Below are 25,247 nucleotides of genomic sequence, written 5' to 3' on the forward strand. Positions count from 1 at the left end.
ATTATAAGCCAGTTAGTCCCCTTGCATGTGGTGGCGGAGCCAGGCTGCGAGTCTCAGCTCTGCTGCCTGCGGCCGTATTGCATCCTATCTGAGAAACCACTGTTGTAAGACGCACAGCACCAAGAATGAGAAAATGCTTCCTATTATGCTGTGATTGGCTATGATCCCAGGGTGCTCCCCATTTCAGAGGTGTTGAAGTATGGAAATGGCATCTTAGAAGTGATGAAATGTGATAGTTCTAGGATATTGGGTAAGTCCCTCTCTCTGGGCTTCAGTTTCCCCAACTATAAAAGCAGGCTGAGAATAACACCTGCTCTGTCTAGTTCAAATGCATTCACACGTGTGAGCGTGTTCTAAACAGTCCAGGCTGGCGAGAGTTGTTCCCAGGGGAACTGGCAGGAGGCAGTTTGTGCAGAAGAAACCAGTGAACTCTGGTCTGGAGTAGGAGGGGAGGTTTCTGGGAGGGACAAGGGGACAGAGGTGGGAGAGGTAGGTTTGCCAGCCTCGCCCTTCCCTGCCCTCTCCAAAGTCATGTCAGCGTTTCCTCCGGGTGTTGGAAGTCATGCGTATTCTGTGCAAAAATCCATCACGGGGCTTCCCTGGTGGCACAGTGGTTGAGAGTCCGCCTGCCAATGCAGGGGACGCGGGTTCGTGCCCCGGTCCGGGAAGATTCCACATGCCGCGGAGTGCCTGGGCCCGTGAGCCATGGCCACTGAGCCTGCGCGTCCAGAGCCTGTGCTCCGCAAGGGGAGAGGCCACAAAGTGAGAGGCCCGCGTACCGCAAAAAAAAAAAAAAAAAAAAAAACCATCACATACAGAACAGAATTCATAGGAAGAAATTTTAAGTCAGCCCTACCCCTACCTCTGAAAGATGCCCTCGGCATGTTTCCCTCTGCTCAGACACTCCCCATGTCACCGCTGGTTGGGACTCAGGCCATTCCCCTACCCTGGGCTGTGCCCCCCACTCTCTGCCTCGATCGGGTGGGGCAAAGCCAGAAACTTTGACTCGTCATCTTCACGTTAACTAGCAAAGGCTGCTGACGGTTTGCACTGCAGTCCATACCCACTGTTTCTGTCACTCCATGTCCCCTTCCAGCCCTCTCTGCATGGACCTCACCTCTCATTGAGTGAGGCCATACCCATACAGCTGTGTATTCTGCTTTGTCATTTTAATGCTGTATCAGACACATTTTTCCATTTCAACTCCCACTGTTTTTTCTCTTCTGTTCCTGCCACAGAAAGGACTACCCTTTGACTTTTTTTAAGGCTGCAATTAAATTTTAACAGCTGCTCACGCCCAGCGTTAACAACTGACATTTAAAGAGGCCTCTCAGTTTCCTTCCAAATTGCCTTTCCCAGCAAGATAGGGAAATTAGAGGTGTATCTCAAGAAAAAAATTGTTGATGAAAATTGCTCACTTATTGGTTTTATTTTTTTAAAATATTTATTTATTTATTTATTTCAGCGGCACCGGGTCTTAGTTGCGGCATGCGGGATCTTTTTAGTTGCGGCATGCACGTGGGATCTAGTTCCCCGACCGGGGATCAAACCCGGGCCCCCTGCATTGGGAACGTGGAGTCTTACCCACTGGCCCACCAGGGAAGTCCCACTTACGGGTTGTAATCTTCACCAATGTTTGTTTAGTAAGCACGTATTGTGGCAAAGTATATGCATTTTGGTAGTTTATTTAGAAGTGAAAACAGTGTAGTCAGTGGTAGAGCTTTGTCCTCCAGGTAAGCAGTAAAAAGGAGTAACATTAGCAAGCGTACTGCGAGCGTCCACCCGGCACCAGGCACGGCGTTGGGCCTGGATTCTCACTGCCTCCTGTGCACCTGCTGAGTGACCAGCTAGCTAGCGGGTAGTAGCCTCCCTGCTTTAGGTCCCAGCCTCTGGTGGGTGCTGTGACCCTCTCTGGAGGCAGCTGAGCTGGAGTCCACTGTGGTCTGTCTGGCTGGCTGCAGAGCCCTCGCGCCACGCCTTTCACACCTGCCTTTTTATGCTGTGGCCCTTGCTTCCCTGAGCCCTTTCTTCCCAGTGCAGGGCTTTCCCTGCCTTCTGGAAGCAGGATCCTCAGGGTAGCTCCCTGTCAGGAGAGTGGGAAAGCAGAAGACACCCCCCTCCCCTTCTCCCTCTGTAGTATGGAAGTCTGGCTGTCAGAACCCAGAATTGTCTGGGTCCCCAAATGACCTGGAGCCTCCAAATACAGCACTGAGGGTGGGAAAGGGTGGAGCAGGGCGCCCCCCGCCTCTGCGGCCACAGCAGGGACACAGGGAAGAGGCAGGGCCAGCAGGATGGACTGAGCCTTAGAATGTTTAAAGCAGTAGCTCCAGGGACTTCCCTGGTGGTCCAGTGGTTGAAACTCTGCGCTTCCAATGCAGGGGGCCCGGGTTCAATCCCTGGTCAGGGAACTAGATCCCGCGTGCCACAACTAAAAGATCCCACACGTGGCAACTAAAGACCCCGCATGCCACAATGAAGATCCGCACATGGTAACGAAGATCCCACACGCCTCAACTAAGACCAGCACAGCCAAATAAATAAATAAATATTAAAAGATAAATAAAATACAGCAGTGGCTCCACCTCTGTCTCCCAGTTTCCCTGAGGAGGAGATGGGAGAAAGGGTGGGAGCCACGAGCCTGGACACACACAGCTTCGCTCAGGAGATTCTCAGCAGCCCTCTTGTCAGTGGCTTTACTTGTCCATAGGTGCAGGAAAGGGCTGAGGGATAATTGTATTTACACACAAACGTGGGCACGAATGTTTCTAGAGACCTAAAGTGGAGCAGTGGCAGGTTCCTTCGTCCAGGAGTGTGGGGCGAGGCCTGAGAGGCAGGCTCTGGAGTTCACATCATAGCTCTGCTGTTACAGGCTGGATGATTGTAAAAGTTAACGTGCTTTTTCTGTACCTGTTTCCTCATATTTAAAAAAATGGAGATCAAATTGGGACCTACCTCTCGGACGGTCATGAGGGTTAAATGAGATCATCCATGCAAGGCCCAAAGGGCCCAGTCTGTTACCACTACTCATTACGATTCCATGTGTGTCTTGGCCAGAGATGACCAGATCCTGGAGTGGTGTGGGGAGGACGCCATCCACTACCTGTCGTTCCAGAGACACATCATCTTCCTGCTGGTGGTGGTCAGCTTCTTGTCTCTGTGTGTCATCCTGCCCGTCAACCTCTCGGGGAGCTTGCTGGGTAAGGAGTCCTCATCTTGCCTGAGCTGGGCCCAGGCAGAGCAGCAGCCCTGGGGCAAGGGCCTCGTGGTGGTGGATCAGAACCCCAGGATTCATGCTCAAATTCAGATGTGAGAAGGTCTCAGGGTGACTTTCTGAACTTTTCCATTTGCTTAAAGATCTGGAGAAGAATCCACCCCAAACCTGGGCCAAGAGCTGGGACCCCTAATATCTAAGTAGGAGGAAGACCCCAAGACTAATAAGATCAGGGGCTTTCAGAGTGTGTTTTATAGTTTCCTGCCCCCACCCAAATCAGGAGGCCACAAGTAGTGGATCCAGAAGATGTTTGTGATGCTCAAAGTGAAAATCAGAGTGTGGCATTCTATTTCCAAGCACCCACAGGAATCCAGCGTCACCATCACGAATCCACTTCTTACGCCCAGTGATTCCCAGCCTTGGTTTTGGGAACAGCTTAGGGTGTTTCTAGATTTCTCAAGGAATGCCACAAGACTCTCAAAGCAAGATGAATTCAGATTTTGACTTTACCCACCTGGTAGGTTGAGAAGAAGTTGCCAGAAGCATCTTGGAGTAAAGCAGAGGCCTTGGTTGGTGTAGCTCTGAAAAGACCGGACAGTTGCCACAGTCCTCTGACTTCTCGGACATCTTATGCTGCTCCTTCTTAGAGCTCCACAAACCAAGGCTGTGCTGCCCCCCTCCCACTTCCCTAGTGTGACCCTGCAACTGAGTATCTGTGCTTCTCTGCAGACAAAGACCCTTACAGCTTTGGGAGGACGACCATCGCAAACCTACAGACTGAGTGAGTTCGAGGTGGGAGGGCCTGAGGGTGCTGATGTGTGAGACCAAGGAGAGGGCAGATTCTGGAGCCCGGGATAGGCCAGAGGTCGTCCAAAGTGAGCGAGTTAATGTCTGAAAGCCTCTTTGCCACTAGTGCTCGCTGCTGGGCTATGGGCATGGACACGCCCCAGGCCGCTGTTGTTTTGCAGTGGGTTTTAGGAAACACAGAGGGCCCCGTGGAGCTGGGGTTCATTTGTCAGGACAGTGCCCTCTCTAAAGGGCACTGGCCGCTCAACCTCTGTTGGAGGAATCTGTTGTGAGGACGGCTTTGGCCCTCAGCTCAGTGCCATGAGGGTGACCAAGCCCAGCCCTGATGGCAGGTGGTGTCCCTCCCCTCCCCCCCCAGCAACGACCTCCTTTGGCTACACACCATCTTCGCCATCCTTTACCTCATCCTCACTGTGGGCTTCATGCGGCACCACACCCAGTCCATCAAGTACAAAGAGGAGAACCTGGTGAGTGAGGGGTGGTGGGGGGCTGGGCATGTGCTGGGGAGGGTCTCAGGTGGAGCTGGGGAGGAGTGGCACCAGGCTTATTCCCCAGCACAACGATGGCAGTGAGGGGAAGGAGGGGCCTCAGGCTTGCACATGTGTGCTTAGAATCGGCATTAAGCATTTTTTTCTGGTAGATTGTTTTAGGATTTGGCTATTTCCCCCCGTTTTGCCAACTAGCCTTTAGATTTGTGGGGTTTGGGCTTGTAGTTACTGATTCTAAGTAACTTCCAAGAAGTTTGAATTGAGAGCAGCTCCCTCTCTCATTGCGGCCCATAACTTGATGGGGGGACAGGGAGTTTCTATTACTTGGTTCCAGGCCTGGGTCCTCCTCTGATCTGCTGTGTGGCCTCATTTGAGTCACTTCCCCTTTCTGGGTTCTTTCTCAGTCTCTTGTGATGCAAAGGAGGCTCATCGAAATTGCTTTGGAAATGTATTTTTTTTTTTTTGGCCACGCTGCGTGGCATGCGGGATCTTAGTTCCCTGACCAGGGATTGAACCCGTGCCCCGTGCAGTGGAAGCGCAGAGCCCTAACCACTGGACCGCCAGGGAAGCCCCTGGAAATTTATTCTTGACTGCCTAGAAGAAGATGCTATGTAAAGAAGCGACTTCAAGGCTCTGTCAGGCCAGGAAGTCGAGCACCTGAGCCTCTGAGTCCCCATCGTTCTCCTTGGGGAGGCTTGAACAGAGTGTCCCCCTGGCAGACTGGCTTGCCCTGGTGACTTTTCTCCCTGGTGTGTTTCTCCGGCAGGTGAGGCGGACCCTGTTCATCACAGGACTCCCCAGAGACGCGAAGAAGGAGACTGTGGAGAGCCACTTCCAGTGAGCAGGGCCGCTTCCACTGGGAGGGAAGGGGAGGGAGACCCTAGGAGGATGTGGCCCAGCCACAGAGCCGCGGATGCTGCCCTGGGCAGGCTCTTCTGGGGCTCTGAGGGCCTGGGCTGGGGCGGCACATCCTCTGCCAGCAGCCGCGGCTGCCCACGTGACCGCAGTAGCCAGAATACAGGCCAGGGTGTGGGGCAGGTAAACATCTTGAGAGCTCAGGGGCAGAGAAAAAGATTTATAGAAACAACACGCCCACACATCCCCCACAAAAAAAAAAAAGAAAAGGAAAGGATTCACCCTGGGCTTCTCAGCGTCAGCTCTGCAGAGTAAGAGAGAGCCAAGAGATAGCAGTGTTGGCGGCGGGGAGGGAGCTGGGCCCCGCTCTGCGTTTCGTGGTGCATCCTTCTGCTCAGCACGTGTCTCTTGAGTCAGCACTCCGGGTCTGGAGCCCTGTCCTCACACAGCTCGCTCACGGCTGTCCCAGCAGAACCTCCTTTCCAGCAGCCTCCTCTGAGCACCTGCACCGGGGATACCTGCAGGTGGAGGCTAGAGGAAGGGCCTTCCTGTGAGAAGGAAATTGTGCGTACGGTGCGATGAATGCAGGGCATCTCATGGAGCTTCAGGAAAGGGGGTGCTTGGGGGAGAGGCAGGCCGGGAAGGCTCCCAGGACCCTGGGCTGGAGGACTTGAACCTGGGCTAGGGAGCTGAGGCTTCAGTCTGTATTCATTCCTCAGCAGCAGTCATTAATTTGTAGTATGGATTAGGGGTTGGCTGTGGCTTGGCTTTGCACTAGTTATGAAGAACACTTGCTAAGCAAATTATTAGTGTAAACAGAATTGTAAAATGAATGTTTAAAATTTATTGACTGACCTCTCTTTTAGAAACTCTAAGTATTTTAGAAGTATTTTTCTATATATAAACATTGGGTACTGGAATCATTTTTCTCTATTCCTTGAAACAGCTCCCCGAAGTTGCCTGTTAGGCAACATTTGGAAACAGTAGCTCCACTTAATATATTACCTTAAAGAGAAAAAAAAGTCCTCTCATTCCCATTACAAACACTGAATCACACTTTCTCCTATTTCAGGCAGCCCTTTTAGTGAACACTGCTGCAATCCATGGGGATTGATGTGTGAATTTGCCTTGTAGCAGGGTTGCGTACACCATTGTTCTCTTCCGCAAAGCTCGTAATGGGACCTGAAGTTGTCTACCTGACATGTCTATGGGCTGTGTGTCTCTCTCTCACTAAAATGTAAACTTATCCAGGCTCCATCCCAGTGCCTAGCAAGTAGTAGGTGGGGATTTACACGGTTCAGGAATGCCCAGGAGTTGCACATAGGATTTTGCGTATATGGTGGGGGAGCATCATACGCTGCGTACAGGCACGGGCCCTGGAGCTGGGCCGCCTGGATTCACTTCCTGGCTCAGACACTCACTAGCTGTGTGATCTTGGGCACAAGTCATTTTACCTCTCCGACGCTTATTGTCCTCATCTGTAAAATGGGGACAGAAACCTCACAGGTTATGGTGAGGATCAAATAAGTTACTGCTCTAACAGTACCTGGCCAAGAATAAGTATACATACAGCGTACTTATCGTATTTCACTGTGATTGTTAGTGTATGTGTAGACATTTACTGGGCTGAGGGTCGTTTGCTTCCATGAGACCAAAAAGGTCTGTGATCTTCAAAAGGGTCACAAACTGAATAGGATTTCAGTGATGGTCCAGAGTAGAAATGACCTAGAGCAAACAATAAATTGACTCCTTTGCATGGGTAAAGGAGGTAATGAATAGTGTTATTTTTTTTCTTCAGGAGAAGTACTGACTGATTTAAAGCCAAGTGGGTATAAATTTGTCAGTTTCAGGCAGTTACTTTCATGCTATTTAAAAGGACCTCTTTGTATTACATTTCAAACTTTCCCCCTTTGGTAAAAGACAAAGAGGAAAGAGGTCTCCCCTGGCACAGAAATGAGCAGTGTAATTGCTCTGACACCCCTGGAGTCTTGGGGGTCTCTCCTGCCTGGGGGGTTCTCTTTTCCAATGGCTGTCTTTTGCTTCTGATCTGCCCTGGGCACAGGGACGCGTATCCCACGTGTGAAGTGGTGGAGGTCCAGCTGTGCTACAACGTGGCCAAGCTGATCTACCTGTGCAGGGAGAGGTAAGGGAGGGCCGGCAGGGTGGGCGGGCGTGGGCTGAGCTGGCTGCATCTTTCTGACTCCTTCCGTCTGAGGTGCCATCCTCCTTCCTTGCTGGCCCCGGATCCCCTAGCGAGGAAAGGAGCGGAGTGGCTCTGTGAGTCACACCACAGGATTTCGAGTCTGAAGTGTGTCCCTCCCACTGCAGAAAAAAGACAGAGAAGAGCCTGACCTATTACACAAACCTGCAGGTGAAGACAGGCCAGCGGACCCTCATCAACCCCAAGCCCTGCGGCCAGTTCTGCTGCTGTGAAGTGAAGGGGTGTGAGTGGGTGAGGGCCCACACCCCCGGGAACGTGGGCGCTGGGTCCCCCGAGACCTGCACAGGGCCACGTCATCACAAGGGCATGTGTCCTCTGGTAGGAGGACGCCATCTCCTACTACACGCGCATGAAGGACAGGCTGATGGAGAGGATCACAGAGGAGGAATGCAGGGTCCAGGACCAGTCCCTGGGAATGGCCTTCGTCACCTTCCAGGAAAAGTCCATGGCCACCTAGTGAGTGTGGGCAAGTTCCTTGTCTGCCTCTGTCCAAATTGCTGTCCCTCTTGGACAGAGCCGGTACTGCTGAACCGCCACTGCTGGGATTTGTTTGTAGCATTTCCATCTCCTTCTGTGGGCATGGCTGGGAATGGGGGCAGCCATCCACACCCACTACCTTGGTGAGCCCGGCCGATGTTTGTGTGACAGCTGGTTATGGGTGATTCCAGCTGAGTCCCTCTTGGGTGGATATGGCCTTACCCCACTGCCGGGCTCTCACCAGCTGCCCCAGGGATCCCATTGCCTCTATGACCCAGCATTTCACCAGGTCGGGTGGATGCCACCCTCTTTCATGTACCCACTGTGGAGCCACAGATCTTCCTTCTGTGCGTGGCCTTCCCATCTCCCTACAAATGCACTGCTGTGGGGGAATACCTCTGGGCACTCCAGGATGCTCACTGCTGCTGAGAGCCTGGCCCAAGGGAGTGGGTTTTCATAGTGCACCTTGGCATGAGCTCTAGCTCCTAAAATGCTCTCATGCCTGGGATCTCCATCTCGTCTCGCCTCGGGAGCAGCAGGGGATGGGGTCGGTAGAGGGAGACGGAAAGGAGTTGGCCCAGCAAATGCTCCTTCCCCTGCCTTCCCTGCTTCGGGCATCGTGAACCCTGGGAACAGACTCTTGGCTGTGCCTTGCAGACTCTCAAGTGAGGCTGGGGTGGGGACGAGGCCAGTGGAAAGAGGAAGAGTGTTCTGAGACAGGAGTAGGGGCGCTGGTGGGTTCTTTGTGGGAGACTAAAGGGGGAAGGAGTGGAGAGGGCGGGGCTGGGAGTCCTAGGGAGGGGCATCTTGGAGTCGTAGGTGGTGAAGTCTAATGCTGCTATGGGGCCTGGGAAGAGGTGAGGGAGTGGAAGAGTGAGGCCCCGGGCCTGGCAGCGGGATGTCCAACTTCATGGACAGGGCAGAGGGGGCCGCAAGGAGGAGCCCTATGTTGGGGCAATGCCAACAGCATGGGAGCTGGGGTCAGACAGACAGGGTGCAAAACCTAACTCTGAGAGCCTCAGTTTCCTCATCTGTAAAATAGGAATGGTAATCCCTGGCTTAGAGGGTTGTCCTGAGGATTAAGCAAAATTCTGCACATAATGTGCTAAGAATGGCATCTCTTTCATAGCATTAATTATAGCATAAGTACAATAAACTAATAATAAAGCAAAGGTCCTGTGCCATGGGGCTCCCACTCTCACACAGTCCTTTCTGCTGATGGGTGCATGGTACCCCGAGGGGTCTGAACCCTGGCCATTCCTACATTTCCTGGCAGCATCCTGAAGGACTTCAACGCCTGCAAGTGTCAGGGCCTTCAGTGCAAAAGTGACCCGCAGCCATCCTCCCACAGCAGAGAGCTCTGCACCTCCAAGTGGACGGTCAGCTTCGCCGCTTACCCCGAAGACATCTGCTGGTGAGCCCCCAGGCCGGCAAGGGGCGGGAATGGGGCCTGGGAGCCCTGCAGGGCTGCCCAAGTCACCTGGAAGCACAGGTGTGACCTGGCACTCAGAGAGACACTCATACTCTCCTGCACCCCTCTGGGCAGGGGGTGGGAGGCGTGATGGGGGTGGGTGGTGTGTCCACACCCACGACTTCACTCCAGTGTTTCTCCCCAGTATCAGCAGCATCTGGTAGGATTATAATGGGAGCAATGTATGTAATTTTAAGTTTCCTTTTAGCCACATTAAAAAAAGTAAAAGAAACTGGGGAGTTCCCTGGTGGCCTAGTGGTTAGGATTTCAGGCTTTCACGGCCATGGCCCAGGTTCAATCCCTGGTCAGGGAACTGAGATCCTGCAAGCTGCACGGCGAGGCCAAAAAACACCAAAAAAACCACAACAAAAAAACAGGTCTTAGGGCTTCCCTGGTGGTGCAGTGGTTGAGAGTCCGCCTGCCGATGCAGGGGACACGGGTTTGTGCCCCGGTCTGGGAAGATCCCACATGCCGCGGAGCGGCTGGGCCCGTGAGCCATGGCTGCTGAGCCTGTGCGTCTGGAGCCCGTGCTCCGCAACGGGAGAGGCCACAACAGTGAGAGGCCCGCGTACCGCAAAAAAAAAAAAAAAAAAACAGGTCTTAAAAAAAAGAAAAAAAGTAAAAGAAACTGTTAAAATTAACTTTAATAAGAGTTCTCCCTCTATATCTAAAATATTATCATTTCAATATGTAATCAATTTTTTTTAATTGAGATGTTTTACAGTCTCCTTTTCATACGTAGTGTCTTTGAGATCCAGCGTGTATGTGCCACTTCTGGCCCATCTCTGTTTGGACCAGCCACATTTCAACACGCAGTAGCCTGCTGTGGCTCGAGGCTGCTGTATCAGACAGTGCGGCCCTGGGTTAGGTGCTGGCTGCCTCTCTAGCCTGGGGCACAAGCTGGTGAGCTGAGCTGTGTCCACAGGAGCCTTAAGCACGATGCCGAGGGTGAGGACGGCCCGGCAGAGGCCCCAGCGTGGCTCGCCATCCAGCCTGGCCTCAGTTCCTGGTCCAGAGCAGGGTTTGGGCGCTCATCTCCACCGGGCTGTACTTCATTCAGCCCCCGGCAGTTCTGCTCTTTGGTTCACTGAGCTTTCTAAACTTGGGACTGGTTTGTCGGTCTGCTCTTGGTGGGATGAGAAGCCAGGGCGGGTTCCAGGCATTTTGCTTTTGTCCCCCGCCTCCCTCCAGCTCACACCACAGCTCACGGCCCCGTGGGGAGTCACATGTCTTTAGTGCGTCTGAAAAACGCCATGTTGGGGCCTTGTTTGGTCTGCTAGGGGGCTCATGGCATCTCTTCGAGTAGGTTCTGGCTCCTAGACTCTAGCTGCAAATAACCTGTTTTCCCTCGGAGCTCATAGGGACCCCAAATTCGACCTTCCTATAGCTGAAGGTCAGTGCAGGACACTTGCCTGTGCTCCCAAGGTCCAGATGGACCCTCAGCCAGAGCCCTCAGTCTAGTCTCTTGCCTTGCCTAAATTTGACCTTCTGACTCACCCAAGCCGTGGGCACTGTAGGTGTCACAGGTGGCCAGAGCCTGAGAGATAAACCTCCAAGGCCTGTGTCCTCCCCCCTGCAGGAAGAACCTCTCTATCCAGGGCCTCCGCTGGTGGTTCCAATGGCTGGGCATCAACTTCACTCTCTTCTTGGGGCTGTTTTTCCTGACCACGCCCTCCATCATCCTGTCCACCATGGACAAGTTCAACGTCACCAAACCCATCCATGCGCTAAATGTGAGTGACCATTCTGCAGGACCTCTCCCAAGAGGGCATGGCGGGTGGGGGAGGAATGGGACCAAGAGCCATGGGGGCCACTGAACCAGGAGGCCGTGTCCCTCGGCTCATGTGCTTTTAAGCCCTGAGCAGGCATGGCCACATTTATTACAGTGTCTTTATAGTAACATCATGTAGATATACATATGTGTATGTACTTTATGTATACATGTATGTGTATGATATGTGTGTGTGTATGTGTTACTATAGAGACATAGATACAGTGGAATCAATCTAAATGTTCAACAGTAGGGGTAATTTGAGTTGAATGAGGTATATTCAGTCTGACAGACTGTTAAGCATCCATTAAAAAATTGTATAGGGCTTCCCTGGTGGCGCAGTGGCTGGGTGTCCGCCTGCCGGTGCAGGGGACACGGGTTTGTGCCCCGGTCCGGGGGGATCCCACGTGCCGCGGAGCGGCGGGGCCTGTGAACCATGGCCACTGGACCTGGGCGTCCGGAGCCTGTGCTCCGCGGTGGAAGAGGTCACAACAGTGAGAGGCCCGCGTACCGCAAAAAAAAAAAAAAAAAAAAAAAATTGTATAGACTTTGTGGCAGACATGGGGTTTTACGATAAAAGCAGAATATAAAATTATCTCTCAGCAATGGTTATAGTGATGTGCCAGTGATGTGTGTGCAGGATGGCTGCTACGGGGAGTGGGTAGCAAAGAATGCAAAGCGCTTCTCTGACTGGGGTGGCAGGGTCATGAATCCAGTTTTCTTTTTATATGTCAGTTTCTGATAATCCTGTTGTAAAGTTACTTATTCTAGATAGGTAATGAATGATTTTTAAGGATCTTAGATGATAACAGCTGAACACTCCCTAAAAATGGCATCTACTTGGTTTCCCATAATCGGCTTTGCTGAAATATCACTCCACATCCTTTTCGTGTTTTCAGTTCCACTTGGCATTTGGTTAATCACACTCTGGGAAAGCACAGTGGGCTGGAGGGCCTGAGGGCCTGGTCCTTGCCCTGCCATTCCCTAGCTGATGAATTCTGAGCCTTTGTTTTTCCTCTAAAAACTGGCTTTGTCCTCTGTAACACTCTGCTATGTTATACTCATGGGGCCGTTGTGATGATCAAATGACTCAATAAAAAATATGTAAGTTTTGTTTAGATCTAAAGCATCTACATGTTTATTCCTTTGCCAGTCTTTTGATGTATGGTCAAGGCCTGTTCTTTTGAGGAAGGATCTGCTGATTAGATTTCCCCTTTGTGTATTTTATATAAAATACACACTTATTTCTTGTTTGTGATTCTAGTTTTGGTTTCTTACAGTCAAGCAAGAACTTAAAGATACTTGCAAAGCTGTTCAAAGTATAGAACCCTCCTAGATTTCGTTTCCCTTGCTCTTTTACAGTTAATTCACTCTCATCTAATTCAGCAGCATTTTTGAGAAATTGGCCTTTATCAAGTCTTTCCAATGTATCCAACTTAGTTTTCAAAGAAATCTCTCTGTTGCTATGCTCCTTTTATCAGAGAAGGGAATAAGTTAATCGAACCATGTAATTGCAATAACAAGTATAACAGGCATAGATGAGATTGGGAACAAACACGAAGCAGTTCTGGGAAGCTACGACTGGGCCAGTGGGAGTTGAGTGGGCAGGCGGCTGGGGAAGGGCTCTGGCCGTCAGTGCTCCGTCTTCCTTTGGCGTCCGTCGTTGGCTTTCTATACGGAATGGAGGAGGTTATTTCTCTGGTCAGTAAGACAAGTGGAGTTCAGTTGTATGTGAAGTTGCATTCTTCGCTCTAAAGAGCTATACAGGGACTTCCCTGGCGGTCCAGTGGTTAAGACTCTGTGCTTCCACTGCAGGGGGTACAGGTTCGATCCCTGGTGGGGGAACTAAGACCCCACGTGTCACGTAGCATGGCCAAAAATTTTTTTTAAATAAAAATAAGAAAAATAAAGCACTGGGGCTTCCCTGCTGGCGCAGTGGTTGAGAGTCCGCCTGCCGATGCAGGGGACACGGGTTCGTGCCCCGGTCCGGGAAGATCCCACATGCCGCGGAACGGCTGGGCTCGTGAGCCATGGCCGCTGAGCCTGCGCGTCCGGAGCCTGTGCCCCGCAACGGGAGAGGCCACAACAGTGAGAGGCCCGCGTACCGCAAAAGAAAAAAAAAAAGAAAAAGAAAAAGAAAGCACTGTACAAATGTCAGGTGCTGTTATTGTCTGTTCAGCCAACATTATCTACCCTGTACCAGGTACAGTGTTGGTTCTGGGGGACAGAAGTGACCCAAATCCCAGAGGTCACTGAGTCACCATGCCAACAGGTCACGGCCCAAAGCCCCCAGGGCTCACAGCGCTCTCTGCTATGGACTGTTTTCTAGGACCCCATCATCAGCCAGTTCTTCCCGACCCTCCTCCTGTGGTCCTTCTCGGCCCTGCTGCCCACCGTCGTTTACTACTCGACGCTGCTAGAGTCTCACTGGACCAAGTGAGTGCCCTGGGGCTCGCCCCTGAGCTGGGTGTCGCTGATGCCCCCTCCCCGCCAGCGCGATGGGCACACAGCAGGGGCCGTACTGGGGACGCCCGGTACATCTGGGGGACTGTGAGGGCTCACCTCTGACTTCCTGCAGGTCAGGGGAAAACCGAATCATGATGACCAAAGTCTACATATTCTTGATCTTCATGGTGCTGATTCTGCCCTCCCTGGGCCTCACCAGGTACCTATTACCACCTCCTGCTCTAAATTCAGAACCAGGGCCACAACAGAGAACACTGTCCTCAAGAAAATGCAGATGCTTTGGGAGTGGTTGCAAATTCCTGACAACACTTAAACCTGTCACACTCACTTGGCATGCAGTTGTGCTGGCCCACTGATTCTTCCAGAGATATGATCTTTCTGCCTTAAAAAAAAAAAAGCTTGGGCCTCCCTGGTGGCGCAGTGGTTGAGAGTCCGCCTGCCGATGCAGGGGATACGGGTTCGTGCCCCGGTCTGGGAGGATCCCACATGCCGCGGAGCGGCTGGGCCCGTGAGCCATGGCCGCTGAGCCTGCGCGTCCGGAGCCTGTGCTCCGCAACGGGAGAGGCCACAACAGTGAGAGGCCCGCATACCGCAAAAAAAAAGAAAAAAAAAAAAAAACTTGAAAATGAAACTTACCATGGACCTTCCACTTAGGGAGAGGGTCTAATCATGGCTTTGGTTATTTTGAGGAAGGAAGTTTCTGTTAAAGCAGGCCCTGATGAGTTACGGTATAATAAGTAGCATCTTAGAGAACCAGGGTAGATCTTGAGATATGGCCTTTTTAAAAAAAAAAAAAAAAAAAAGCAGAAAGCAGAAGAAAATGAAAACATATGCGGTGATCACATGGACTGTTGGAAATAAGTTTTTACGGGATTCATCTTTCTTTCAGTTTGGATTTTTTCTTCCGGTGGCTCTTTGATAAAACTTCCTCGGAGGCCTCTGTCAGGTTGGAGTAAGTATCAGCCACGCTGAGTTTTGGAGCCACGTCCCCCAGGGACTTGGGCTGGGGCTGCAGTGGGGGGAGGGTTGTCTGTCCTTCAGGGCCTGTGGACTCCCCGCACCACTACAGGTTCCTGGCGGGGCTGCATCGGGGGAACTGACCCACTTTGTGCCACAAGTGCAGAAGTGTGGTTAATCTTCTAGGTTGAAACTCAATTAGTGGCGTTCTCATTCATTCTTTGAAACTTACTTACTGAGAACAGAACCTCCTGGGGAGAAGGAACTGCTGGGTCTCAGTGGTGCCAGGGAAGGGGGAAGGAGAATAATAATTAACGCAGCAACCAGAATGACTGTCTGGTCCAGGATTATTTTTGCTAGGAGAGAGGAGTTGAACTTATTTCTAATGTGTGTCCTCGTTAGTATTTTCAACTTGTACCGAACCCACTTAATAGTAATAGCTGTTATTTAAGAAGATGCTATGCTAAATGCTTGATTCTTTTTTTCATTTAATCTTTAAACAAGCTATGAGTCAGAAATTTGACTATTTCCATTTTACAGATGAGGAGACTGAGGCCCAGACATGCTGAAGAAAAAAAGGCTACCCAGCTAGTTAAGAGACAGAGCTGGGATTCATCCCCAGCCCCTACTGTACTATACTTTAAGTCCTAATGTAGGCCCGAATGTCCAAGATAGACTTTTCCAAAGGACTGTTCACAGGGAAGCCTGGCCGTGCCTATCTGAAAGGATAGAGTGAATTTTCTTAAATGGGTTCTCGCTGGGTAAAACGAGGACTTGGGAGCTGGCAGCCACAGACAGACACACCCATACCCAACCAGCTCGGGTCTAGGTTGACAGTGACTTCCAGATGGCCAAATCCGTGGTCAGTTCTGAGTCCCGTCTCTGCTCAGTCACGGGCCCCTCTCCCTCTCGGGGCGCTCAGCTCGCACACCCGGTGGTTCCCCAGGTGCGTCTTCCTGCCCGACCAGGGCGCCTTCTTTGTGAACTATGTCATCGCCTCGGCCTTCATTGGCAACGGCATGGAGCTGCTGCGGCTGCCCGGCCTCATCCTGTACACCTTCCGCATGGTCATGGCCAAGACTGCAGCCGACCGCAGGAACATTAAGCAGGTACAGAGGGTGGGGGTGGGCGCCGCCTTAAAGTCCCAGAGCCTCCCCGCCGCCCGCGTTTACCCAGCCGCCTGCTAAGTGCCGGGCACTCTGCTCAGGACCTCTCAACTGGGCCCAGGGCTGTGGGGGGAGGAGGTGTAAGGAGCCTGGGTGAGGGCCTGGCTAGGTCATCCTCCACGCTGACTCGGGCTGGAGGAGAGAGTGGGGATTCTTGCATTTTAACCGGGCTGATCACACACACACACACACACACATACATACATTTCTTTCCCATGGACCTTCATTTGCATAAATTCTTAGATTACTACAGAGGTGAAAGCATTTTGGGCTGGTGGCATTTGTTCCAGGACTCTCTAAGTTGGGTGTGTGGGGTTCTCTTTTATTCTCCTTCGCCACTGTGGGAACCATGAGAGGAGAAGCCCCGCATCCTGTCATTTAATCCTCAGAGCCCGCTGTGAGATGGGCGCTACGGGAGCTTGCTTTGCAGACGCACAGACTAAGCCACCGGGAGGTCAAGTGCTTGGCCCAGGACACACGGCTAGAAGGGGCGGAGTGATGTTGGGTCTGACAGAGTCTGTGGAGGGTCATTCTACAGTCAGATGTACCCCCTGTGCCCTCTGGGGGCTCACAGGCCTGTTGTGTAGACAGGATTAGAACACGAGAAACACTACGAAAACACGAGTCATTGTGCCTTTCGAGGTCTGGGTGTGAGCCAGGTGAAGCTGGAGGAGGTTTGCGGAGGGATAGAAGGGGCCTTGAGAGGTGAGGGGCGCGGTGAGGCTCCCACTTCCAAAGTCCTCCCGACCACTTGGAGTGCACGGAGGCGGGCTGGTGTGGACCAAACCCCTAAGCCCCTCACCACCTCCCCCTCCCAGAACCAGGCCTTCGAGTACGAGTTTGGAGCCATGTACGCGTGGATGCTGTGTGTCTTCACCGTCATCATGGCCTACAGCATCACCTGCCCCATCATCGTGCCGTTCGGTGAGTGGCCCTGGGGCCGGTCCCAGGGTGGGTGGATGACTGATTCTGCCGAGCACCCCAGGACAGCCATCAGCAGGGCGTCATGGAGCCCCACGAGCAGAGGGCCTCTTGTAGCCACAGGAACCGTAAGCTGCCAAGGAGCCACAGGGGACACCAGATTTAATTTCACTTGCTCACGGATTCCTTCTACGGGCCTTCCAGACTGTGAGCTCTCTTGGTACCCCTCCTGGTCTGAGGGCCTCTGCCGGCTGACCGCTTCATTCTTGGTTGATCCTCCAGCAGCAGCTGGGACAGCGCCAGCAGCACTGGTGGAGGCTCTCGTGTCTGTGCTCTGGCAGCCACTGTCACTCTCCACGTGGATTGTCACACTTCTTTCTCTCTCGATCCTTCAAGGCAGGTCTTGTTTCTGTCCCCTTTTCACAGATGAAGCACTTAACACTTGTTAAGTGAGGACTAGAGCCCAGATGTGAACTCAGGACTGTTTGACTTAGAAGGTCAAGGTCTTGCAGTTAAAATACACCCTCAGGGGCCGGCAGACAAATGGAAGCGTCTGGAAGGAAACAGAACACCCAGGAGACTGGTGGCAGTGACAGCTGTGGTTTAGGGCAAGGAGGAAGTGTTAGTTTTCCCTGTACACTCTCTCGTACTGTTTTAAAGATCTACAATAGTATTACTGTTTCAAAACAGCAACGAAAAATGTTTTTGAAGAACCTGACATAATAGAAAAGGCAGCACCCACCCACCTCCTGTGCCATCCCTGGGTTTAGACCCTTGGGCATCTGTTGGCAGTGACGGTACAGGGGGTCAGCTTGGGTGGCAGAAGGAAGGGAGCGTGGGAGCCCTGAGGGATAAGGGGAGGGGGGCTCAGCGTGGGAGGAAGTTGAGGCCAGGCCTCTGGGTGTAAAGTCGCCTCTTTCCCCAAAACGGTCCTAGAATGTCAGTGTCCGTGGGGACAGCAGCACAGACGCCCCTACTCGTGGGTCAGAAAGCGGCTGGGAGGGAGCAGGGGGGGTGGGGAGAGGAGAGAGGGGGAGAGGTGGACAGGGCGGGGCGGGGGGAGAGAAGGAGAAGGAGAAGAAACAGGAGGAGCCAGGACGTGCACGTGTGCACGTGTGCACGTAGCCCAGCCGCGGCCCCAGCCCAGCTCCCCGCACAGAGAGCCACCTCCAGGAGGAAGGGCGTAGAGTGGCCCCCGCGGCCCAGCCACTGTCCAGCTCACGGCCCTGGCTCTGCAGGCCTCATCTACATCCTGCTCAAGCACATGGTCGACCGGCACAACCTCTACTTCGCCTACCTGCCGGCAAAGCTGCAGAAGAGAATCCACCTGGCAGCCGTGAACCAGGCCTTGGCTGCTCCCATCCTGTGCCTCTTCTGGCTCTACTTCTTTTCCTTCCTGCGCCTGGGTGAGCGGCCCTTCTGACTGGGGTGGGGGTGGAGGGCAGGAGGCAACACTCAGCCTCCTATTCCCGCATCCACACCAGCCAGTCAAATCCCTTCCTGTTTTTTTCTTTTTTTTTTTTTTTTGTGGTACGCGGGCCTCTCACCGTTGTGGCCTCTCCCGTTGCGGAGCACAGGCTCCAGACACGCAGGCTCAGCGGCCATGGCTCATGGGCCCAGCCGCTCCATGGCACGTGGGATCCTCCTGGACCGGGGCACGAACCCGTGTCCCCTGCATCGGCAGGCGGACTCCCAACCACTACGCCACCAGGGAAGCCCCCTCCCTTCCTGTTTTAAGAGCATCAACTCGGTGCCCAACCAGAAGGTGGTACCCCAAGGGTGAGGGCTGATTGGGCAGTACTGACAACCCAGTTCCAAGCTATCCTGAGGTCAGGTGTAACCTGGTGAAGGCCAGGTCGATTGCCCCAGACAGCCTTACAGGGAAGATGGTCCCTTTACCAGCTATGGAGGGGCTGAACCAGAGAGGGGGAAGCTAGTCCGCGATGCTCTTTGTGGGTGTGGATGGGCCCAAGTCCTCACACTTCACAGTGTGGAGGCAGTGAGGACACGCAGGAGGGAGAACTGCCACTCTTGAGAAGAAGGAGGAGGCAGAAGAGATGTGTGACTCTGCCGGGGGCACTGGAGACGGGAGGGAACCGACCCAGCAAGGAAGCTGGCAACTGGCCTTTGACTCGGTGCCCCAGCACCTGAAATCTGACCAGGGATAATGCCAGCTGCTCAGTGGGTCACTCTCTGTGACCCTGCCTGTGAAGATACCATCCCAGCTGCTGGAGATGGTGGGAAGGGGGTGGGTGATGCCTTCTCTTCATCTTCGGCCTGAGAGAGAAGCCACACACAGTTCCTGCACCAGGTGTGACTTCCCCCCCACGCCAAGGCTGGCATCCCTTTGTCCCCAGGTCTGAAGGCTCCCCTCACCCTGTTCACCTTCCTGGTGCTTCTGCTCACTATCCTGGTCTGCCTGGCCTACACCTGCTTTGGATGCTTCAAGCACCTCAGCCCTCTGAACTACAAGGTAAAGGACCCCTCCCCCACTGCTGCCCAGCCAGGGTCTGGGAGGAGGAGATGGTGGCTTCATTCTCCATCCCTCCTCCACCTCTTCCCAGATCAACAGATCAACAGCCCTCTCCAGATTTTATTTATCCACGGGGAAGGCGTGGGTAGTTGGGTGTGATGTGTAGCTTCCCTCCCTGCCCCCTTCCCTGCTCCCTGCACTGCCCACACCATCCTCTCTTGGGCTGCTGCTGGGAGCTTTGTGCCAGCTGGTACTATTATTCTGGGTGTTAATAGTCTGTTTGTTTAGAGGGTGTTAGTTCAGGAAGATCGGTTTTGTTTATCATCGCAAGTTTTTGCTGTTGTTTGCAGACGGAAGAATCAGCAAATGACAAAGGAAGTGAGGCAGAGGCCCACGTGCCTTTACCATTCACAGTAAGTGCGGTTCTTAGCCGAGCATGAGCACCTGCAACGGCCCCGACCAGGTGGGCCCTGCAAACCTGCTTTGATCCTCTCTCGTTAAGACAGAAGTCCTTTGATCACGTGCCAGGCGGGTTTCTGAATTAACATCATTGGAGAAGGAATCCCTGGTCCCTCTGGATGTTTTCTCTTGCATGTGTGAAGCCACATCCATCACCAGAAGATAATTAGTTTTGCCATGATGTATACCCATCTCCCTCGGTTTCAGTTGCCTGCTCACTTTCCTTCTCTGCATATTTAATGCTTGGTGAGCCTGGGCCTTTAGTGAAGCCATATCGCAAGGCCCTGCGGTTTGATGAAGCTTTCTCAGAGCATTTTGCCAGCCCCTGCCTGTGTGAGGTCCTTTACTATAGGCACCAAGAGGGTGTCACACTAACTCCCCCCTGAATTCAACAAATGAACATTTTACCTGCTATGGAGGGGGGCACAGTGTTAGAAAGACACCAGGACTCCTTTCCTTCCTGGTTCTCCCTGCTTCCGGCCTCCAGGGTCCTGCTCCTAGGGTGGGGTTGGGAAAGGAAGGTGGAGCCACAGGCTCCCCGAGCTGTGACCGCCCCGGCCTGACAGACAGGGCTGGGACAGCGCTGATCTAGATCAGCAGCAGCATTCTTTCCAGTGGCTCCCTCTCAGGTGTCAGGCACTCTTACCAGTGTCTGTCTTTGGACCAGCCCCAGAGAAGGTTTCAGGAAGATTCATTACCCAGAGGCACACCTGTGACTGTGCCTGCCAGACAGGGCAGGTGGATGATGCAGATCCCTCATTCTCAGCCTGGTTCAGGTCGGCAGCTGGAGTCTGGGATTGAGAGGAAACAGAACCTACACAGAGTCGGTCCGCTGCTCAGAAGTCCCACTGACAGCATTCTAAGCCTGCCCTGTGTAGATAGACCTGTTTCCTACATAAAGTGAGAAATTCTTCTAGAATCCAGTGCCAGGAAAAGTTTTGCTTCCTCTGAGAAATTGGTGTGTGTGTGCTTTCTTCTCTATGACCACGAGAACTCTGCGACTGTGTGTTCTGATTTGCTCTGGCTGTTAGGAAAACCTGCAGTTGGCATATTTTAGGTCCTGATGTCCTAGGTTGATGTTATTTCTTTATGTGTCCTGCATGAGCATTCTGTGTGTCTTCCGGCTGGAGGGAGGCGGGGCGGTAAGGGAGGAACGGGACAGGGACTCTCACGCCCATGCCACCCAAGCACTAACACCCCCATTTGTTGGCAGTCCTACGTGCCCCGGATTCTGAACAGCTTGTCCTCGGAGAAAATAGCCCTGTCCCCGCAGCAGCAGCAGACCTACGGTGCCATCCACAACATCAGTGGGACCGTCCCGGGGCAGTGCCTGGATCAGAACCCTGCGGACAGCGTGGCAGCCACCAGCCAGGAGGCCTGAGGGCCGGGGAGCTGCCGGACTGGTCCAGACCCAGGGAGTTGGGAGGGGAAGAGACACAGGTGGAGAAGTGGCTTGACTCCAACCTCAACCAAGTCAGTACTTCTTTCCGCCTGTTTTAAGCACAACAGCTCTAAAAACATGGGAGCAGAGAGGGGCTCTGGCCCTTGGCTGAGGCGGAAGTGCGGGACTGCCATCAGCTGGTGGTCTTGTCTAGTCCTAGCACTGGTAAGGGGAGGATGTGCAGCTCTGGACTCTCCCTTGCTTGCCCGAGGCTCTGTTTATTTCCAAGTACCCCTTCTGCCTAAGTGCCCAGCTCTGTGGCCGGGATGATGCCCCGATGATTTTCAGCAGGATCATGTGTTGGCACTGTGTCCCTTCAACCCATCAGTGTGGTGACTGTATCAAGTAAGAGAGGGAGGTACTGTGTGGAAGACCTTCTCCTTCTGAGCATCCAGACACTGCCCCCCACCCTCCGGGCACACACGCAACTGATAACCAAAGAGTCCGCAGCAACCGCAGGCCTGAGATGGGTGCCAGGTGATGGTCCAGGTCCATCCCAGCTTCCCCTTCTGGCTATCAGGCCCTTCACACCCCTGCTCCCCGCCCCCCAGGAGCGAGCTGCAGGGCGCAGGACAGGAGCGGGCCGGTGCTGGGCCACCCCAGTCTCGTCTACATCCCTGCCATGGTTCTGTGTTTTTCTGTCACGTTGCCAGTGACACTGTGGCTGGGTCAGGGTCCCCTACAGCTGGCAGGGACAATGAGGACCACTAATAAAATGCCCATTCAGCCAGACTGGTGAGATGCCACCTCTTCGGGGCCCAGTGCGTGGGGCTCAGCCTCTAGCCCTTGATTCCATCTGTCTGTTCCCTCCAAAGGGAGAAGTGCTCAGGGCCTCCTGGAAGCCAAGGGAGAACTATGGCCACAGAAGGAGGGGCGCAGCCTCTTGCTTTTTCTCTCCCCACGGGATCCCGCGGCTGGGACGCACCTTTGGGCACTTGCCAGAGAAGCTGCCTCCCTACTGCCAGAGGCACAAGCCGGTGTGATGGGTGCCGGTGTGATGGGTGCCGGTGGGCAGAGCTGGGAGGCCGCTTCCATCCCCGCTGAGGCGAGGCGGGCAGGTCCCTGGCAGTCCCTCGGCCTCACTGCCTCTGCTCACAGATGCCTCAGGCGGGCACGTGGGAGGACAGAGTGGCCTCCCTCCGGCCCCAGTGGCCCATCCTGCCTCTCCCAGCTGGGCTGGAGCAAGAGCCCCAGTGCAGACCTGGCAGCTCTGCTGGAAGGGGCACCCCACGTGGGGTTGGGGCTCGACATGTCACTTGTTCCAGCCACTCTTAGAAGGAAAATCATTTATCATCAAAGCCATGTTGCTTAACACAGTGTGTGGGGAGTGTGTGGAAGGGTAAGCATGGGGTCCCAGCACGGACAGGGGACGGAAGCAAGCACATTCCTGGGGAAAGGGGCAACTCCACCAACAGAGGACTGGGAGGGGGCCTCCCTGCCAGCCTCACTTCTACTGGGAGCTGGGCTGGGAGACCGGGGGCTTCCGGGGAAAACGGCGGGTGTCAGGAGGAAGCCTGCCATGCCAGGGCAGGGGCTGCCTGCGAGGTGACAGCCGCTCCCCGCCAGGGTCACTGCCGCTCCAGCAGCCCCATGAACTTGTGGATGTCCTGGGCAAGCAGCTCTGGCTCCTCAAAGGCAGCAAAGTGGCCCCCACGGGGCATGTAGGAATAAGAGATGAGTTTCGGGTACTTGGACTTCACCCACTTTTCTGGGACGTGTATTAACTCACAAGGGAAGGCAGCAAAGCCCGTGGGCACGTGGACCTTTATCCTGGAAGAGACAGAGATCCCACTGAGGGGGAAGCTGTGGTCTGGCCCCCGTCTCCCCCAAAGCAGGGGTTCAGGGGGCTGGGGGTTCAGTTCGCCCACCCACGTGGAGCCATAGAAGGATAGACCCAGGGTTTTAACCGCCCACCTCAATTCCAGCCCTCTCTGGGGCCCTCTTTTCTGGAAGGGCTGCCCCAGCTGGACAGCGTCACCAAGGTGGGGTAGGACAGCCTCTAACTCCCACCTTTGTCGCCCTTCACTTTGCTGCTGCCCGAGAGTCTCCCTGTGAGATCAGGAAAGGGTTCCAGGGAAGTCCCAGACCCATCACCGCCACCCTAGGACGGCCTCCTGGCCCTGGGGGAGCCCCTCGGGATGTGTGGGGGCCAGGCCTGGTGTTCCCTCCGTGAGCTACTTCTAATGACAGGAATCTCTCTCAATACCCCTGACCTTTATTGTTGTGTTTTTTTTTTTTGTGGTACGCAGGCCTCTCACTGTTGTGGCCTCTCCCGTTGTGGAGCACAGGCTCCGGACGCGCAGGCTTAGCGGCCACGGCCCATGGGACCAGCCGCTCTGCGGCATGTGGGATCCTCCCGGACCGGGGCACGAACCCACGTCCCCTGCATCGGCAGGCGGACGCTCAACCACTGCGCCACCAGGGAAGCCCATCCCCTGACCTTTAAATTGTGTTCTCATCTTACACTCCCGGTACGCACCCAAGGCTAGGCTGTCCTTTACCACATCCAACGTCCTCCCTTGAGTCCAAGGCCGGGCCATTCCCCTGCTCCCTGCCTCGGAGGCACCCTCCTCAGAAGCCCCGCTCTGGGCTCAGCCGGACTTACCCCTCATGCTTATTGTCCAGTCTCATGTTCTCTTTGTAGAAGCGCTGGGAGGAGGTGATGGTGCCTGTCGTCCAGTAGAGCATCACACCCGTCAGCAGATCGTCCAGGGAGAACTTCCTGGGAAAGCAGACCGGAAGGCCCCTCTCAGTGCCAAGGGCAGTTGTATCACAAATAAGAGCCGCCACTTTCAAGCTGTACGCCAGGCGCTATGCCCTCCTGGCTTCCCTCCTCAGGCCTCACTGCCAGCTTGGTGATCTTATCCCCGTGCCACAGGCAGGCCCGGCCCGGGGTCGCCATAACCGTGACGACAGGTAATGCAGAGTGATGACCATGTACGAGGCAGGCTGTCATCTTGGGTGGTGTCAGCCAACCCCCTCCCTGACCTCCCTAACAGTTCAGGCCAGAAGGGATGAAGCAGGTGAGGTCAACTGAACCCAGAGGCTTTGGCTGGTCACCGCTGGGTAGCCAGGAGGTCCGTGGGTAGGATGCTGCAAACCCTGCTCAGAGGTGGTGCCCACTCCTGGGACCTCAGTGCAGGCCACCTTCAGACCATCCTCAGGGGGGCCCACCCCTGCCAGGCCCTGAGCAAAACCTGATCTCCAGGCAGGCTTTAGGAGCCCTGATCCTGCCCTGACCGGGCACCAGGAGAAGCAGGGCAGGGTCAGCAGCTCCTGGGGCATTTTTATTCACTAGCCCCCAGCTTGCCTCCCCTCCAAACCTGGGTCACCCCAGGAGGGAGCCACGGGGTCCTGCAGAGACCCGCCACACCCGCTCAGCATGGGACACCCCTTTTCTTCTCCAGCCTGGGAACTGCTGAGCAGGTGAACCCCACCCAGACTGCAGAGCCCCACACTCTGGAAGGAAATCATCATTTGGTACCTAATGTTGGAGCACGTGGCCTGTGGACTCTGGAAAGCCCCGCTTCCTCCGGGGCCCACCCGGCCCTCTCCCTCTCCTGCTGCTGGGCTCCCTCAGCCCGGCCTGCATCCAGAGCCCCCGGAGCCCTCCATGGCCTCCCCTCTGCCCACTTCAGCTGCTGCTTTCCACTGGCTGGGCCTCCTGGGCCTCCATGTCCCCACTGTTCCCCAACTCGTCCTCCACTCCCCAGCACGTGCCCTCTTCCCCGGAATAACTGCCCACCGCACCCCAGACCCTCTCGCTCCCCTGACATCACTCACCCCTTCAGTGCCCTCACCCTGGGGGCCTCCTGCCACCCTGAGCCCACCCGACAGTCCACAGACGTGAGGGGACTCCAGCACTACTGACGTCACGCTCTCCAACTCAGCTGCCACCTCCTCAGAGGGTCCTGACAGCCGTGTGCTCACCCACAGCCCCCCGCCTGCCCTGCCTGCCTCTTTGAGGAAATCCAAGTTCATGGGGCAGCAGCTCCCACCCCCCCACCCTTCCCTGCTTGAGTCCAGATCTGGGGCTTAGGAGAGCTGTCGCCCCTTGTCCTGG

At 54.3% G+C, this 25,247-nt stretch overlaps 2 protein-coding genes across 3 annotated transcripts in view; one reads left to right on the forward strand and one right to left on the reverse strand.

The window, feature by feature from the left end:
• TMEM63A (transmembrane protein 63A) overlaps window positions 1–21,916 on the forward strand; it is a 34,206-nt gene extending 12,290 nt beyond the window's left edge. The window contains exons 7-24 of the mRNA XM_082612968.1: window positions 3,055–3,197; window positions 3,941–3,992; window positions 4,377–4,485; window positions 5,273–5,343; window positions 7,424–7,504; window positions 7,690–7,813; window positions 7,905–8,038; window positions 9,336–9,473; window positions 11,110–11,263; window positions 13,631–13,737; window positions 13,880–13,966; window positions 14,657–14,719; window positions 15,671–15,833; window positions 16,709–16,814; window positions 18,050–18,217; window positions 19,169–19,284; window positions 19,635–19,697; window positions 20,957–21,916. Coding sequence (XP_082469094.1) covers window positions 3,055–3,197; window positions 3,941–3,992; window positions 4,377–4,485; window positions 5,273–5,343; window positions 7,424–7,504; window positions 7,690–7,813; window positions 7,905–8,038; window positions 9,336–9,473; window positions 11,110–11,263; window positions 13,631–13,737; window positions 13,880–13,966; window positions 14,657–14,719; window positions 15,671–15,833; window positions 16,709–16,814; window positions 18,050–18,217; window positions 19,169–19,284; window positions 19,635–19,697; window positions 20,957–21,124 — 2,047 coding nt within the window. The 3' untranslated portion in view covers window positions 21,125–21,916. The remainder of the gene's footprint in view (window positions 1–3,054; window positions 3,198–3,940; window positions 3,993–4,376; window positions 4,486–5,272; window positions 5,344–7,423; window positions 7,505–7,689; window positions 7,814–7,904; window positions 8,039–9,335; window positions 9,474–11,109; window positions 11,264–13,630; window positions 13,738–13,879; window positions 13,967–14,656; window positions 14,720–15,670; window positions 15,834–16,708; window positions 16,815–18,049; window positions 18,218–19,168; window positions 19,285–19,634; window positions 19,698–20,956) is intronic.
• A 527-nt stretch (window positions 21,917–22,443) lies between these two features.
• The window catches only part of EPHX1 (epoxide hydrolase 1), a 39,429-nt gene continuing 36,625 nt past the window's right edge, over window positions 22,444–25,247 (reverse strand). The window contains exons 8-9 of one of the 2 annotated variants that reach the window (XM_082615794.1): window positions 23,790–23,906; window positions 22,444–22,954 (exon numbers count right to left, since the gene is read on the reverse strand). In XM_082615794.1, coding sequence (XP_082471920.1) covers window positions 22,753–22,954; window positions 23,790–23,906 — 319 coding nt within the window. In that variant the 3' untranslated portion in view covers window positions 22,444–22,752. The remainder of the gene's footprint in view (window positions 22,955–23,789; window positions 23,907–25,247) is intronic. The other variant, XM_082615793.1, reaches the window with a different exon arrangement.

This window comes from Mesoplodon mirus (assembly GCF_964341445.2).
Source record: "Mesoplodon mirus genome assembly, chromosome: 3".
Taxonomy (NCBI): domain Eukaryota; kingdom Metazoa; phylum Chordata; class Mammalia; order Artiodactyla; family Ziphiidae; genus Mesoplodon; species Mesoplodon mirus.